At 24.9% G+C, this 15,445-nt stretch overlaps 3 protein-coding genes across 3 annotated transcripts; 1 reads left to right on the top strand and 2 right to left on the bottom strand.

The window, feature by feature from the left end:
• Positions 1-2,714: 2,714 nt before the first annotated feature.
• On the bottom strand, positions 2,715-4,254 carry LOC128953240 (circumsporozoite protein-like). The gene has a single exon (XM_054298716.1). It carries the CDS (start codon positions 4,209-4,211, stop codon positions 2,781-2,783), a length of 1,431 nt encoding a protein of 476 aa, XP_054154691.1. The 5' UTR covers positions 4,212-4,254; the 3' UTR covers positions 2,715-2,780.
• A 4,999-nt stretch (positions 4,255-9,253) lies between these two features.
• LOC128953420 (trans-aconitate 2-methyltransferase-like) lies at positions 9,254-12,096 on the top strand. Its single transcript, XM_054298904.1, has 3 exons — positions 9,254-9,348; positions 9,439-9,965; positions 11,867-12,096. Exons 1-3 carry the CDS (start codon positions 9,254-9,256, stop codon positions 12,094-12,096), a joined length of 852 nt encoding a protein of 283 aa, XP_054154879.1.
• Positions 12,097-13,336: 1,240 nt separating this feature from the next.
• On the bottom strand, positions 13,337-14,842 carry LOC128953419 (uncharacterized). The gene is made up of 3 exons (XM_054298903.1): positions 14,634-14,842; positions 13,920-14,464; positions 13,337-13,483 (listed from the first exon to the last, which is right to left on the bottom strand). The coding sequence occupies exons 1-3, from the start codon at positions 14,812-14,814 to the stop codon at positions 13,337-13,339; spliced, it is 873 nt and encodes a 290-aa protein (XP_054154878.1). The 5' UTR covers positions 14,815-14,842.
• Between the last annotated feature and the right edge of the window lie 603 nt (positions 14,843-15,445).

Below are 15,445 nucleotides of genomic sequence, written 5' to 3'. Positions count from 1 at the left end.
TACATCCTATAGTAATAAATATAAAACTGATTACGATCTATTTCTATTGACATTGGTAATGCTAAAATTATCGGCACCATTAACTATCATGTTTAATTTAAAATGCGATAAATTTGTACTAGATAATAAATTAATTATTCAACAAAAATTAACTAGATGGTATACATATAGATTATGCTTGATGCTAATTTATATTACTATAAATATTTTAAGCTATATTATATTGGTAACCATGAAACAATTGATTCAACTAGAACCATATATATTAATGAAATTGTATTATCGTAATTTATTTCAACATGGTCAATTATTAAGTACATTGCTACATGCCCTATATAATCTATGTACCCAATTACCATGTCAATTGGCTACCGTGTATATTTGTTTGAATTGTCAAATAATTGGTAAAATGTTTGATCAATTAAATTGTAGAAAATTTAATCTAGATAATTTAAAATGTATAGAATTTCGACATTATCAAATTAGTCGACAAGCTTATAGGTTACAACAAAATGTATCTAGTACATTGTTGATACTATATATTTATAATATATTAGATATTTGTAAGTTTACATTTCATGTTGTCAATTTATTAGTAAGTCATCAAGGTATAACAGGTATGTAATATTAATAATACTAATTAAATAATTTAAATTTAAATTAATTAATTAAATAATTAAATATTAGATTATTTTTAATATTAATTAAATAAATATTAGATTATTTTTATATTAAAAAACATAATTTTTTAAAAATTTTAACGAGAGGCTAAAACATCTAGTTTATTAGTACTAGTACATTTTAATTTACTTTAGTAATATTAATTATAATTTATTTTTTACAGTTTTTTTGTTGTTGTTGTTGAAAATAATAATCAAATTACTATTTATCAAAAAATTTATTTTTAAAAATTAATAATAAAATACTGAATAATTTAATAACTAATAGTATTTATAATATAATCTAAAGTTAAAACTTTTACAATAATAATAATAACATTAATTAAGTTTTTTAAAAAAATTGTAATAAATTAATTAACATTAAATATTATCTAGCTAAATAAAAAGTTTTATTTATTTTAATATTAGGCTTATTTCATTTATTTTAATTTTTAAAAATTTTATTATTATTAACAACATAATTACTGTTAGTATTATTATTATTACACTTATTATAATTAGTAAATAATAAAAACTTTTTGAAATTAATTGATTAATTTTTGTTTCGCTATAATAACAAACAATAGGCAATTGGTTTGATTTGATTATAAGCGTAAATCGTCTAATATTTTATACAATTAACTATATTTGGCTAACAATTAGTTCAATTAATATGTCAAACAAATCCCGTCAAACCTATACATCATTGACGGATCAATATTACAAATCGCTGGACACAACTATAACCGGCGATTGTTTACACCAATTGACGGCACTGTTAGCACATATACGCCGACAACCTATCGATTTGACCGCTTGTTCACTGTTTACCATTCAATCGTCAATCATATGGACCGGACTGTCTATTGTCATAACATATACAGTAGTATTCATACAATTTTATAAATAATAATTTAAATTAAATTTTCAATAATAATAATAATATTATAAATATTTAAAAAAAATTAATATTTGTTTTTTTTCACAATTATTTTGCCAAAAAAATATATTGTATATTAATTTTGTAGAAAAATAGATTTATTAATCAATTGTTTTTTTTGTTAAAATAAATTAATTAAATATGCTTTTTATTTTATTTTATTTTTAAATATTTAAGTAATTAAATGTGCATATATTTTTTTATTGACATTATTGTTATATATTTTAAGTTTTATTTTTTTTTAGTTTTAAGTTTTTATTTATTTTTATTTTTGTGTAATTTATTACATATTGAAAACACATACAAACACCCACATAAAAAATATTAAAATTAATATTTATTTATTATATTAATATTAGAAATTTTTGTTTTCATAGTTTTATTTTCATAATAATCTACATTAAACTAATAATAATAATAAAAAAATAAAAAACAATAAAAATATTAAAATTTATTTAGTCTAATTTAAATTAATAAGTAAATTATTTAATACGATTTATAGAAATATTATTGTTAAAAATTTTATTATTATTAATAATAAACTAATAATATATTTTTGTTTAGATCAATATTTTATTAATAATAATTTAATTAAAATAAAATATTAAATATTTGATCTGTATAAATTTGTTTTACAAAATAAACATGTATTTAATTATAAAATATTATTTGCAAATAATTTTTACTGTAGTTTAAAAAATAAGTTTTATAAGTTTCAATAAAATAACATTTAATTATATTTAAAAAATTAATTATCATAGTTAAAAACTTAACAAGTTAAAATTAAAATACGAAAAAAGCAAACAGTTACTCACATTGATTTATTAACTAATTAAAAATTTAAAAATATTTAAATTTACCTAGCTAATATTTGGGGGTAATTAATTAATTACAGTTGTTTAAATAATAAATATTTTAGTATATTTTTAAAAACAAAACTTTATTTAAACAAATATATATTATTATTATAAGTGTTTAAAATTGATTGAGTAAATTTGTTTTAATTTTATTGACAATTGGTTCTAAAAAATTAAAATCATTATTCTTATAATTAATACAATTTTTTTAGAAAACAATAAATTTAATTTATTAATTTATTAAAACATTTTCAAACTAATAATAATAACAGTTATAATATTATTATAAAAATTGATTTCAATTTTAACATTGTGTAGCAATAATTACCAATGGTTTTTAGTATTAGGATTAGCATTAGCGGCACCGGTACTATAGCTAGTTGTAGTAGAAACAGTATTAGCAATGGCGGCACCAGGAGTTGGACCGGCAGCTGTATTAACAATGGCGGTACCAGGAGCTGCAAAGGCAGCAGTATTAATAATGGCGGCACCAGGAGCTGGACCGGCAGCAGCATTAATAATGGCGGCACCAGGAGCTGCACCGGCAGCAGTATTAATAATGGCGGCACCAGGAGCAGGATCGCCAGCAGCAGTATTACCAATGGCGGCACCAGGAGCTGGACCGCCAGCAGCAGTATTACCAATGGCGGCACCAGGAGCTGGACCGCCAGCAGCAGTATTACCAATGGCGGCACCAGGAGCTGTACCGGCAGCTGTATTAACAATGGCGGTACCAGGAGCAGGATCGCCAGCAGCAGTATTACCAATGGCGGCACCAGGAGCTGGACCGCCAGCAGCAGTATTACCAATGGCGGCACCAGGAGCTGGACCGCCAGCAGCAGTATTACCAATGGCGGCACCAGGAGCTGAACCGCCAGCAGCAGTATTACCAATGGCGGCACCAGGAGCTGGACCGCCAGCAGCAGTATTACCAATGGCGGCACCAGGAGCTGGACCGCCAGCAGCAGTATTACCAATGGCGGCACCAGGAGCTGGACCGCCAGCAGCAGTATTACCAATGGCGGCACCAGGAGCTGGACCGCCAGCAGCAGTATTACCAATGGCGGCACCAGGAGCTGGACCGCCAGCAGCAGTATTACCAATGGCGGCACCAGGAGCTGGACCGCCAGCAGCAGTATTACCAATGGCGGCACCAGGAGCTGAACCGCCAGCAGCAGTATTACCAATGGCGGCACCAGGAGCTGGACCGCCAGCAGCAGTATTACCAATGGCGGCACCAGGAGCTGAACCGCCAGCAGCAGTATTACCAATGGCGGCACCAGGAGCTGGACCGCCAGCAGCAGTATTACCAATGGCGGCACCAGGAGCTGGACCGGCAGCAGTATTTCCAATGGCGGCACCAGGAGCTGTACCGGCAGCTGTATTAACAATGGCGGTACCAGGAGCTGCACCGGCAGCAGTATTAACAATAGAGTCACTACTACTACTACTACTAGTAGTAGTAATAGTAGTAGGATTATCATCATGATCATTATCATCTGCATCATCAGCAGCATCATCGTTTTTGTCAACGCTAGTTGGTTTAGCATGTTTGTTTTTTCTAGACACTTTTTTAGCGCTATCATCACCAAAAAAATCATTCATAAACGATTCGGGCATATCTAGCATACCATCACCACCACCACCACCACTACATTCAACTTGATGATGATGATGATGACTAACTAGGATGATCATCATCATCATCAAAATCAATACGTTCAATATAATCAATAGATGATTTTGCTGAGTCATTATATTTGTTTGTTTGTTTGTTAAATAAATTAATCAAATAACTAAAAATAAAATATTTTTAGTCGTTTATTATAAATTATTTTTCATATAATTAATAATATCACATATGGTTGGTTTTTTTTAAAAAAAAAATTTTAATTAAAAATTTAATTAATAAAATTTTTAAAATGTGTTGTGTAAAAATGCATTAGAAACCAGTTGAGAATGCTAGAAAGCATTTCCAAACGAATTCCTAATCATAATTAAAAATTAAATTCAGTATGATAAAATAAAATCAACTATAGTTATGTAGGGTATCAAACGATTTAGTATGACAAAATAAAAACTATAGTCATGTGGGGTATCAAATGATTCAGTATTACAAAATAAACTACTATTTTCCTAAAAAATAAACTTAAAAACGAAAAAAAATCAAAAAAAAAATAAAAAAAAATTCAAATTTTTTTTAAATTAATTTTTGAACACCACTTTCTTCAATTTCCTAAAAAATAAACTTAAAAAAAAGCAAAAAAAAAATCAAAAAAAATTGTAGTAGATAGTGGATTCGAACTTATGTCCTCGTGGGACAGACAGACCGACAAACCGACTTATAGAATGCATATACGTATTCCTTTCAGGAATTCGTGAAAATTATTAGCAGTTTATTTGCATATTATAATAATAATTTTAAAAAATACATTTAGTTAAATTAATTTGTTTTCAATAATAGGACAAATTAATTTAATAACTAAAAATAAAAAATAATAATTTTTGTCTTTTAGTATGATTTTTAAAAAATTTATATAATTTAAAATATATTACACGTTTTTAAAAAATATATATTAATAATTAATTAATTAATTGATTAAAATGCGTTGTTTTAATGTTTAAAAGTTATTATTTTAATTTTTTATTTCAATATTTTATTTAATAATATATGCAATAAATTACTAACTTATGTAAAATAATAAAGTTTTGTTTTTTTAATATCAAAATAATATTTTTTAAAAATATCAAAATAATAATTAAAAAATATATTTTTTTATGACATTATGATTTTTGAATAAATAACTAAATAAATTATATTAAAAAAATAATAAATTTTTTTTAATTGCTTTTAATAATAATAATAATAATTATTATTATTATTATTGCTTCTAAATATAAATAAAATATTATTCAAATCATATACCTATTATTATACTAAATATTTTATTTTATAATCATTAAAATAATAATTATTTAAAAAAAAGTTAATAATATTTACGATTTAAATTATTAAGTACTACACACTATATAAACAGTAAATAATTTAAATAAATATATTTAACAATAAGTTTACTGTACTGGTAATAATATTGTATAAAATTTATAGTTAATAAAAATATTTATTATTTAAAATAATATAACATAAATATCACATAAATTAATAGATTAAAAGATACATTAAAATAGATAAATCAATAAATTTTTTTTGGTTTAATAAAAATAGATAATAAAAATATTAAAAAAACAATTATTATTATTATTATTATTGTCATAATTATAATAATTAAAAAAACATAATTATTATAATAAACAAAAATAAATATAAAAATTACAATAACAATTTTTAAAATATTATTATCATCATAGTATTGTAACAAAAAAAATATAAAAAAAATTAATTATTAACCAAAAAAAACAAACAAATAATAAAATAAACAATAAATACATAATTAAATTAAAAATATATATAATAATAGAAATTTATTTTTTAACAACAAAAAATATTTTAACTAGGTTTTTTGGCTAAAATTAAAATATTAGAAAAATTAAAATACTAAAAATTTTTATTTTATAATATACCAGTTTTATAGATAAACTTGGTAACCATTATATAGTTATAGCACCAGGCTGCCGTATATAAATAAAATGTATTTGAATTCATTTCGTACAAATCTAGACAATAAAACCCAATTTTCGGACCCACGGATAATCGTTCAATAAAACGGCTAACCTTTAGACGACTGTCCAACGATAGCTGTTTCCATTGTAACAATCGGAATACCCGACGATAGGGTAGATGAGCTGCCCGGGTAACTGCTGCACACTTTAGGTTCAGAGTAAATATTAGGGCCGAACAACCCAGGAATATAATACCCGTTGATAGTCGGGTTCCCGGACGGGTTTGGGGTGATTGGGCAACAAATAGGGCCAGATTTAGGGCCGATGCTGCCGATGTTTGTATAATAAACATTAGTATACAGATAACCCGGTTCAATTGGGTAGTATACTGGCAACAATGGTGATGATGCTTGAGTGCCCGGGTCAGTACCCAGGTATTTTCGGAACGCATAGACCAATCAATTGTTTGGTTACATTGGCGAAACTGTAGCCGCAAATAGGTTAGACTAGTAGTCCAAAATCTAGACATACCAATGAATACAGCATAAAAATTCAAGACACCATACAGGGAGTCGACTGTCCAAAATAGGACACTCCCCAGTAATAGGATATCCATTGGTTTTTGGAGATAGCGTTGAATTGGTGGCTTAATATTCATGATCAGGGAGTTCAGGGTCATTAACCATAGAAACCGATCGGACATATAGCGCCTGTAGAATCTGACTGTCCGTTGGAATTGATTCATATATCGGGGGTTTAGTTGATACCGGAGCCGACCACTGGGTATACGATCCAAATAATCGTAGACAGTCATCTGGCCATTTAGCTCGAGGGCTAGTAGTTGATAGCTCAGGGCCATTGTTGTCAAATGGCCTAGGACAAGTACACCGCATACCAGTAGATAGTCACCGGTATAGGCATCGCCAAGCAGATACTGGAGCCATGGTTGCGATTTTTTGGTCGATGGTGATAGAAATATTATCAAAGTAAAACGTATGATAAACAATAGGTCGGATAGTTTCATCCAGCCAACTTTGGCCAGTCTACCCGGGGATGGTTGTACCCCTTGGGTATACTGTTTGAATGATTGGGCTACCATTACATAGTAACGTCCGAGAAATTGTTCAAGATCATTGTAGGCTGATTGTTGTTGTTGATCATGGTGATTTATTGTTGTAGTAGTCCCAGTAGGTATATCCCCGTTATTATTATTATCATCATCATCAATAAGCTCCTGCCTACTATGATATATATGATCACCATGGTGATGATGATGATGTGCCATTTAATTATTAGGTATTATTAATTAATTAATTAATATTATTAGGTATTATTAATTAATTAATATTATTATGTATTATTAATTAATATTATTAGGTATTATTAATTAATATTATTATGTATTATTAATTAATATTATTATGTATTATTACTTAATATTATTAGATATTATTAATTAATATTATTATGTATTATTACTTAATATTATTAGATATTATTAATTAATATTATTATGTATTATTAATTAATATTATTATGTATTATTAATTTAGATTATTAGATATTATTAATAAATTATTATTAATTATTACAACACTGAAAATATAGATAATATAATTATATTAATAATTATTATTAATTTTTATTTTTTAAAACAAATAATTATTAATAGTTTTAAAAAATTATTATTTAATAAATGATTATGATGATATATTTTAATAAATTTAAATACACTAGGTTAAAATATTTATTTATAAAAACAAAAACAAAACATACATTAAGTTAACTTTGATTTTTTTAAAGTAATATAATATAATTTAATCTAAAAAAAACTAAAAATAAATTATAATATTTTTCCTTTAAAATAATAATACATTTTATTAAACTAAATAATAATATACTGTATATAATTACAGTCTCCTATTATTGACTGTTTACTATTACATATACAGTATATATATATAATATAAATATATAATATAAATATATAAATAAAACTTATATAAACTTAATAATGTATTAAAAAAAATAATTAATCTTTTTTCTTATTATTATTATTTATTTTGACATATAAATAAAAATTATCAAAAAAATATGATATTATACTATATCATAATTTATATATCATATTATTATAAATATACAGTAATATTAATTATTAGCATTTATTTTTATTTTTTTTTATATAGAAATAAATACAATTTGATATATAAAATATAAGAAAAATATTGCGTTATTACTAGTAATAAATAAATAGCTAATTGTTATAAAATACAGTATAAATACAGTATAAATATAGTATATATACTGTATATATATTAATAATAATTTATATTATTATTATAATATAAATTATGTCATTAAAAAAAAATTATACGGGTGCATATTATAATAATATTTTTTAAAAATAATATAAATTGTAAATATATATGTAGAGTCAGGGTTAAGTAGGTGGGGATAGAGGGGGGGTAAGGCCAAAAATAACCCCCCTAATATCGATATTTTGGGATTTTTGAAAAAATTGCCGTTTAAAGTAATGCAAGTAATCTTTTTTTTTTAACTAATAATAATTTTTTTAATTTTATTTTTTTAATTAATTATATAATTATAGTAAAATTATAATTTTTTGTTTGTTTGTTTAATTTAATTTATTAACAGATCAGATTTATTTATTTTTTAATTAAATCTATTTTATAGTTAAATTGAGCATGGCTATTTTTTGTTGTTGTTGATGTATATAGATTATATTTTTCGTCTATATATCAATATTTATTATACTTTAATAATTTTATTTTGACTAAAAAATTAAATAATGATTAAATGAAAAGTAAAAAATTTTCTACAATTAAAACTTATGTACGATGACTAGTATTAATTTTTTTTTAAAAAAAATATGACTATTAAAAATTTGAAAAAATTAGTATCATGTTTTACAAAACATTTTTTTTATCTATATATTTAATAATATTTAACAGTTAAATATTATTTAGTAAAATAATTACTTTTTTATAGAGAGAGAGAGAGAGAGAGAGAGAGAGAGAGAGAGAGAGCTTTATAATATATATAATCTATTAATGTTATTATTTTATTTTTAAGATATATAATATATATATATATTTTTAATAATTAAATTATTTTTAATTAAAAAAAAAATCTCTAAAAAAATTAACCTAACCATGGATCAAATTGAACCCAGTGTATATGCTAGACAAAAAAGTAATGTCCAATTATTAGCAATGCAATCAATTAGCATTATAAAATCGTATAGCAAGTAATTATTTTTTTTTAAATTTTTTTTTAATTAATTAAAATTATAATTTGTTTGTTTAATTTAAATTTTAATTTAAATTTTAATTAACAGATCATACGATCTGATTGTTGACTTAGGCTGCGGTGATGGTGATGTTACGAAAAATTTTTTAGCCAAACATATCCCGCATAAACGGATTGTGGCCATCGATTGTTTACCCGAAATGTTAGACTATGCCCGCACTAATAATCCGGACTCTAGTATTGATTATCAATTGCAAGATATGGGTAGAAAATGGCCGGATATGAGTCCCCGGGTTAGGCAATTGGACTGCAAAGTGGATCTAATATTTGCTAATCTATCGTTTGGTTATATTCCGGATAAACGTCAACTGATGGACACTATTGGCCACTTGTTGTCTACGGGCGGTATGATTCATGCAAATATTGAACTCAAAGAAGATATTAACAAACGTTTGGCCAGTTATGGTTGGCCTATGAAAAAACAATGGTATGAATCGCCCGAAAAACAAGCCGACAATTGGCGTCAATGTCTACAATCAATGGATAATCAGTTACTGATTAAACAGTTCGAGACTATAGATGTCTGTTGGACTACGGATAGACAGAAAATGATTGGTATTTTTTATTATTTAATATTTTTTTAAAATTTTTTTTAGAGAAAGAGAGATAAAGAGATAGTAAGAGAGAGAGAGAGAGAGAGAGAGAGAGAGAGAGAGAGAGAGAGTAATAGAGAGAGAGTCAGTAGAGAGAGAGAGAGAGAGAGAGAGGGAGAGTCAGTGATAGATAGAGAGAGAGTTAGAGAGAGTTAGAGAGAGAGAGAGTTAGAGAAAGTTAGAGAGTGAGAGTTAGAGAGAGAGAGTTAGAGAGAGTTAGAGAGAGTTAGAGAGAGTTAGAGAGAGAGAGTTAGAGAGAGAGAGAGAGAGTTAGAGAGAGTTAGAGAGAGTTAGAGAGAGTTAGAGAGAGTTAGAGAGAGTTAGAGAGAGTTAGAGAGAGTTAGAGAGAGTTAGAGAGAGAGAGAGAGAGAGAGAGAGAGAGAGAGAGAGAGAGAGAGAGAGAGAGAGAGAGAGAGAGAGAGAGAGAGAGAGAGAGAGAGAGAGAGAGAGAGAGAGCGAGAGAGAGAGAGAGAGACTTAAACAGCGGCGCCGACGACGATGACGACAGCGGCGATGCTAATTTAATATTATTTAATAGTTTTAAATTTTTTTATAGAGAAAGAGAGAGAGAGAGAGAGAGAGAGAGTCAGTGAGAGAGAGAGTTAGAGAGAGAGAGAGAGAGAGAGAGTCAGTGAGAGAGAGAGAGAGAGAGAGAGAGAGAGAGAGACAGAGAGAGTTAGAGAGTTAGAGAGAGAGAGTTAGAGAGAGTTAGAAAGAGTTAGAGAGAGTTAGAGAGAGTTAGAGAGAGTTAGAGAGAGTTAGAGAGAGAGAGAGAGAGAGAGAGAGAGAGAGAGAGAGAGAGAGAGAGAGAGACTTAAACAGCGGCGCCGACGACGACGATGACGACAGCGGCGATGCTATTAATTTCAATTATCTGGTGTCAACAATACGTTGGATTTTTTTTWAAAAAAAAAGTTACCAAGGTGGTGGGTAATGTTGTTCGATAATTTTTTTTGTGAACTGGATAAGATTGTAATTGGTCATTTTTGATATTAATTAATTATATGATTAAATCTAAATCTAAATCTAAATCTAAATCTAAATCTAAATCTAAATCTAAATCTAAATCTAAATCTAAATCTAAATCTAAATCTAAATCTAAATCTAAATCTAAATCTAAATCTAAATCTAAATCTAAATCTAAATCTAAATCTAAATCTAAATCTAAATCTAAATCTAAATCTAAATCTAAATCTAAATCTAAATCTAAATCTAAATCTAAATCTAAATCTAAATCTAAATCTAAATCTAAATCTAAATCTAAATCTAAATCTAAATCTAAATCTAAATCTAAATCTAAATCTAAATCTAAATCTAAATCTAAATCTAAATCTAAATCTAAATCTAAATCTAAATCTAAAATCTAAATCTAAATCTAAATCTAAATCTAAATCTAAAAATAAAAATCTAAAAAATAATGAAATTAATAGCATCGCCGCTGTCGTCGACGGCGCCGCTGTTTAAGACTCTCTCTCTCTCTCTCTCTGACTCTCTCTCTCTCTCTCTYTCTCTCTCTCTCTCTCTCTCTCTCTCTCTCTCTCTCTCTCTCTCTCTCTCTCTCTCTCTCTCTCTCTCTCTCTCTCTCTCTCTCTCTCTCTCTCTAAAAAAAATAAAAAAAATATTAAATAAAAACAACATTACCCACCACCCTTGGTTACTTTAAAATAAATCCAACGTATTGTTGGCACCAGATAATTGTAAAATTAATAGCATCGCCGCTGTTTAAGACTCTCTCTCTCTCTCTCATTTTGTTTTATGATTTTTAAATTATTTTTTTGTTTTAAAAAAAAATTTATTTACTATTTTATGATTATTAAATTTTATTTATTTATATATATATATATATAAATTTTCTATTTCTAGACTTTATGCCAATACTGATATCAAAGTTTAGAAAGTTTTTCAACGATCCTAAAGATTTCGATAGCGAACTAAACGATCACTTATGGGATACGGCTTTCGATGCAATGGTCAACCCGTTAGCTATTGGCGGCCCGAATCCCAGGGCTTGGCAACAGTTTTTGGCCGATCCTAACGTTAAGGAAGTCAAACGTTATCATCAATTGCTGAGAATTACTGCTATTAAACAATAATTAATTAATTAATTAATTTTTCTAATGAATTATTATTATTATTGTTATAAATTCTATTATTTTTGATATTAATAATAATTAATATATATATATAAATATAAACATTTTGTTTTAATTTTTTYAAWTATAAAAATTGTTATAAAAAAAACTATAATTCCWACTATAATAYTTCTAATAAAATTTTTTAGCATTAAWWATTAATATTTTATAATCTTTATATWAAAAAATGTGTTAGTTATRTGTCAATATGAAATACTATATTAAAATATATTTTTAAATAATTTATTTAAAAATATAATTAATAATTATTTCTGAAAATATTATTATTATTATTATTATTATTTAGACGTAATAATAAATAAAGTACTATATTATTAAATTTTTAATTAATTCAAATTTTTTTCAAAACTAAATAATTGTATTTTTTTATTAATTATCATAATAATAATGAGATTTTGAATAAATTTAGAAATTTATAAAAATTTAATTTTTAATTAATACTATTTTAGTAAGTTTTTTTGTTTTAAAATTTTATATGAATCTAATTATTGATTAAAAACGAGCAAATTAGTTAAAAATAACGTTAAAAATCATCTAAAAATAACATCTAAAATTTTTATTAAAAGACTCATTTTTTATGATTTTTAAATTATTTTTGTTTAAAAAATTTTTTATTTACTATTTTATATTATTAAATTTAATTTTTTTTTATATAAATTTTCTATTTCTAGACTTATTTTGAATATAATTATTGATTAAAAACAAGCAAATTAGTTAAAAATAACGTTAAAAATCATCTTTACCCCCTATATCCCTCTGAAATTGAAAATTTTTAGCAACTCTGATTAAATAGTCTAATGTTTTTTTCACGAACACATAATAAGAGTACGTATCTGAATTCTATATGTCTGTCTGTCTGTCTGTCTGTCCAAATAATTTTATTTATAATTTTTAATTTTTTTTCAAATTTCATATATATATATATATTATACCTTATAAACAAGATAAGTTTTTGTTGTTGGTTATTTTTTATATTACAATATAGTGTATACATTATAGAGTATAATAAATTTAATATTTAATTTAAAAATAAATATTTTCATATGTATATTTATTTATTTAATAAATAAAATATACCTCTATAATTATCATTAAAAAAACATTTATATAAAAATAAATAAATATATTTAAAAAAATTTAAAAATTATTATTATTAATATATTATTCCTATTAATACTATCTAATCATGTATAACTTTATAGATACGATTTAGATATTGTAATTTGAATATYATTAGTCTCATTGTYGGAATTTTGATCGAATCCGRCKTCAATTGGGCCAACTGTTTGTCCTCATTGGCGTATAAAACCTTATATTCATCTAATGTCTAATAATRATAATTATTATTATAATCAGAATTGATTTTTTTTTAGAAATAAAAAAAAKGAAAATAGAAATAAACAATATATTGATTTTATATATATATATATATATATTGATAGATAGTTAAATATATTATATTTTTAATTAGTAACAGAAATAAAACCATTATATATTAATATATTACTATTACTACTACTACTACATATAAAAGTATTACTACTACTACTACTACATATAAAAGTATTACTACTACTACTACTACTACTACTAGTACTACTACTACTACTACTACTACTACTACTACTACTACTACTACTACTACTACTACTAATAATAATAATAATAATAATACTAMTACTACTAATAATAATAATAATAATAATAATAATACTACTACTACTAATAATAATAATACAATTAATAMTTAAATGACAACTAACCTGTGTATCCAATTGTATCCAAAAATTTTTACCAACATTTTGACGATCCGATTCCACTTCATTAGCCAATTCGTTCAATGCTTCCCGATGACCATTGGTAACCAATTTGACCAATTGGTTTACATCCGATATATTAACATAGCTAACAATTTCATCGAACGTACAATTTCTAACACGTTTAATCGAATTAATAAAAAACATTGTCCTATAGTCTAGCCAACGTAATTGTCTAATGGTATGTTCTAAACGTTCATCTAGGTTGACCAGTTTTGAAATTGTTTGCATAACCCGTTGATTATCATCAAGTTCAAATTGACAATCAYTGTAGGATTGTTCAGCTATATAGTCTAGTTTATTKTGTTTCAGCCAATTACCCAATATACGAGCTAGCTGACATTGTTTATCCAATGTTTGATTGATTAGTTTATTAATATCCGATACGTTCAGSRATTTGTATTGCAATCGATAATCGGAAAATTTTTCATTTTTAGGCCAAAAACTTGGCGTTATTGGTGGACAGTTGGTTGCGGTGTTGGTGGTGGCAACTAATATATATATACATTGTAAACTTTATTTAAATAATTTTATCATGTATAAATTTATTAATTTTTTTATCTAAAAATTAAGTTAATAAAAAAATATACTTATTTATTTGTTTATGTGTGTGTATATTTTACTTTATATATATATATATATTTATATATATATATTTACCAGTAACAGCTGTATTAACATTGATAGCAGTAGGAATAGCGGCAGCCGCCATTTTTGTCAAATTTTTAGAATTTTGCCCAGATGATGTTACCATGACAATAGGATGCCCAGCAGCAGTAGTAGTAGTAGTAGTAGTAGTATCRTCATCGCCTAAAACYTCATTTATAATCGAATCTGACATATCTAGAACATCTAGTATGCCATTACATTCAACTTGATAATGATAATGATAATGCTGACTAACTAGGATGACCATCATCATCACCATCAATCGGATAAACATTATAATTACTAGTTKATTSTGATGAGTCATTTTWTTTTTTTATGTTGTTAGTTTGTTTAAATTAAAACTAATTAAATGCATAAAATTAATAACATATAAAATATATGAATTTATTTTTAATTAATTAAAATTACATATGGTTTTTTTTATAAAGATGAAAAATATAAAGCAAATTAATTAATTAATTAAAATGAGTTGTTTTAATATTGAAACAGTTAGTATGTTTATTTTAATTATTATATTTTTTTTAATTAATATTTTTTCAATAAACTTAATATTTTTTATATAATGAGCCAAAATTTTTTTAATGTCAAAATAATTTAAATTAGTTTAATCAATAATTTTATTTTAGTTAAAAATAGTCTTTCCTAAAATAAAAATTATTGAAAATATATTATAAATAAATAACAAAAAAAATAAAAAATATTCATAGATATTTTATTAATGTTTATTTTATATATATTGATGTATATATATAAAGTATAACTAATTTATCARTTTGTAGTTTAAATATATATATATATATATA

Source organism: Oppia nitens, unplaced genomic scaffold (assembly GCF_028296485.1).
Source record: "Oppia nitens isolate AA-2021 unplaced genomic scaffold, nextdenovo-longstitch-racon4-pilon3 scaffold21_pilon_pilon_pilon, whole genome shotgun sequence".
In the NCBI taxonomy this organism is placed as follows: Eukaryota; Metazoa; Arthropoda; class Arachnida; order Sarcoptiformes; family Oppiidae; genus Oppia; species Oppia nitens.
Note: the sequence above shows the minus strand (reverse complement) of the source record. Positions and strands in the feature narration are given on the sequence as shown.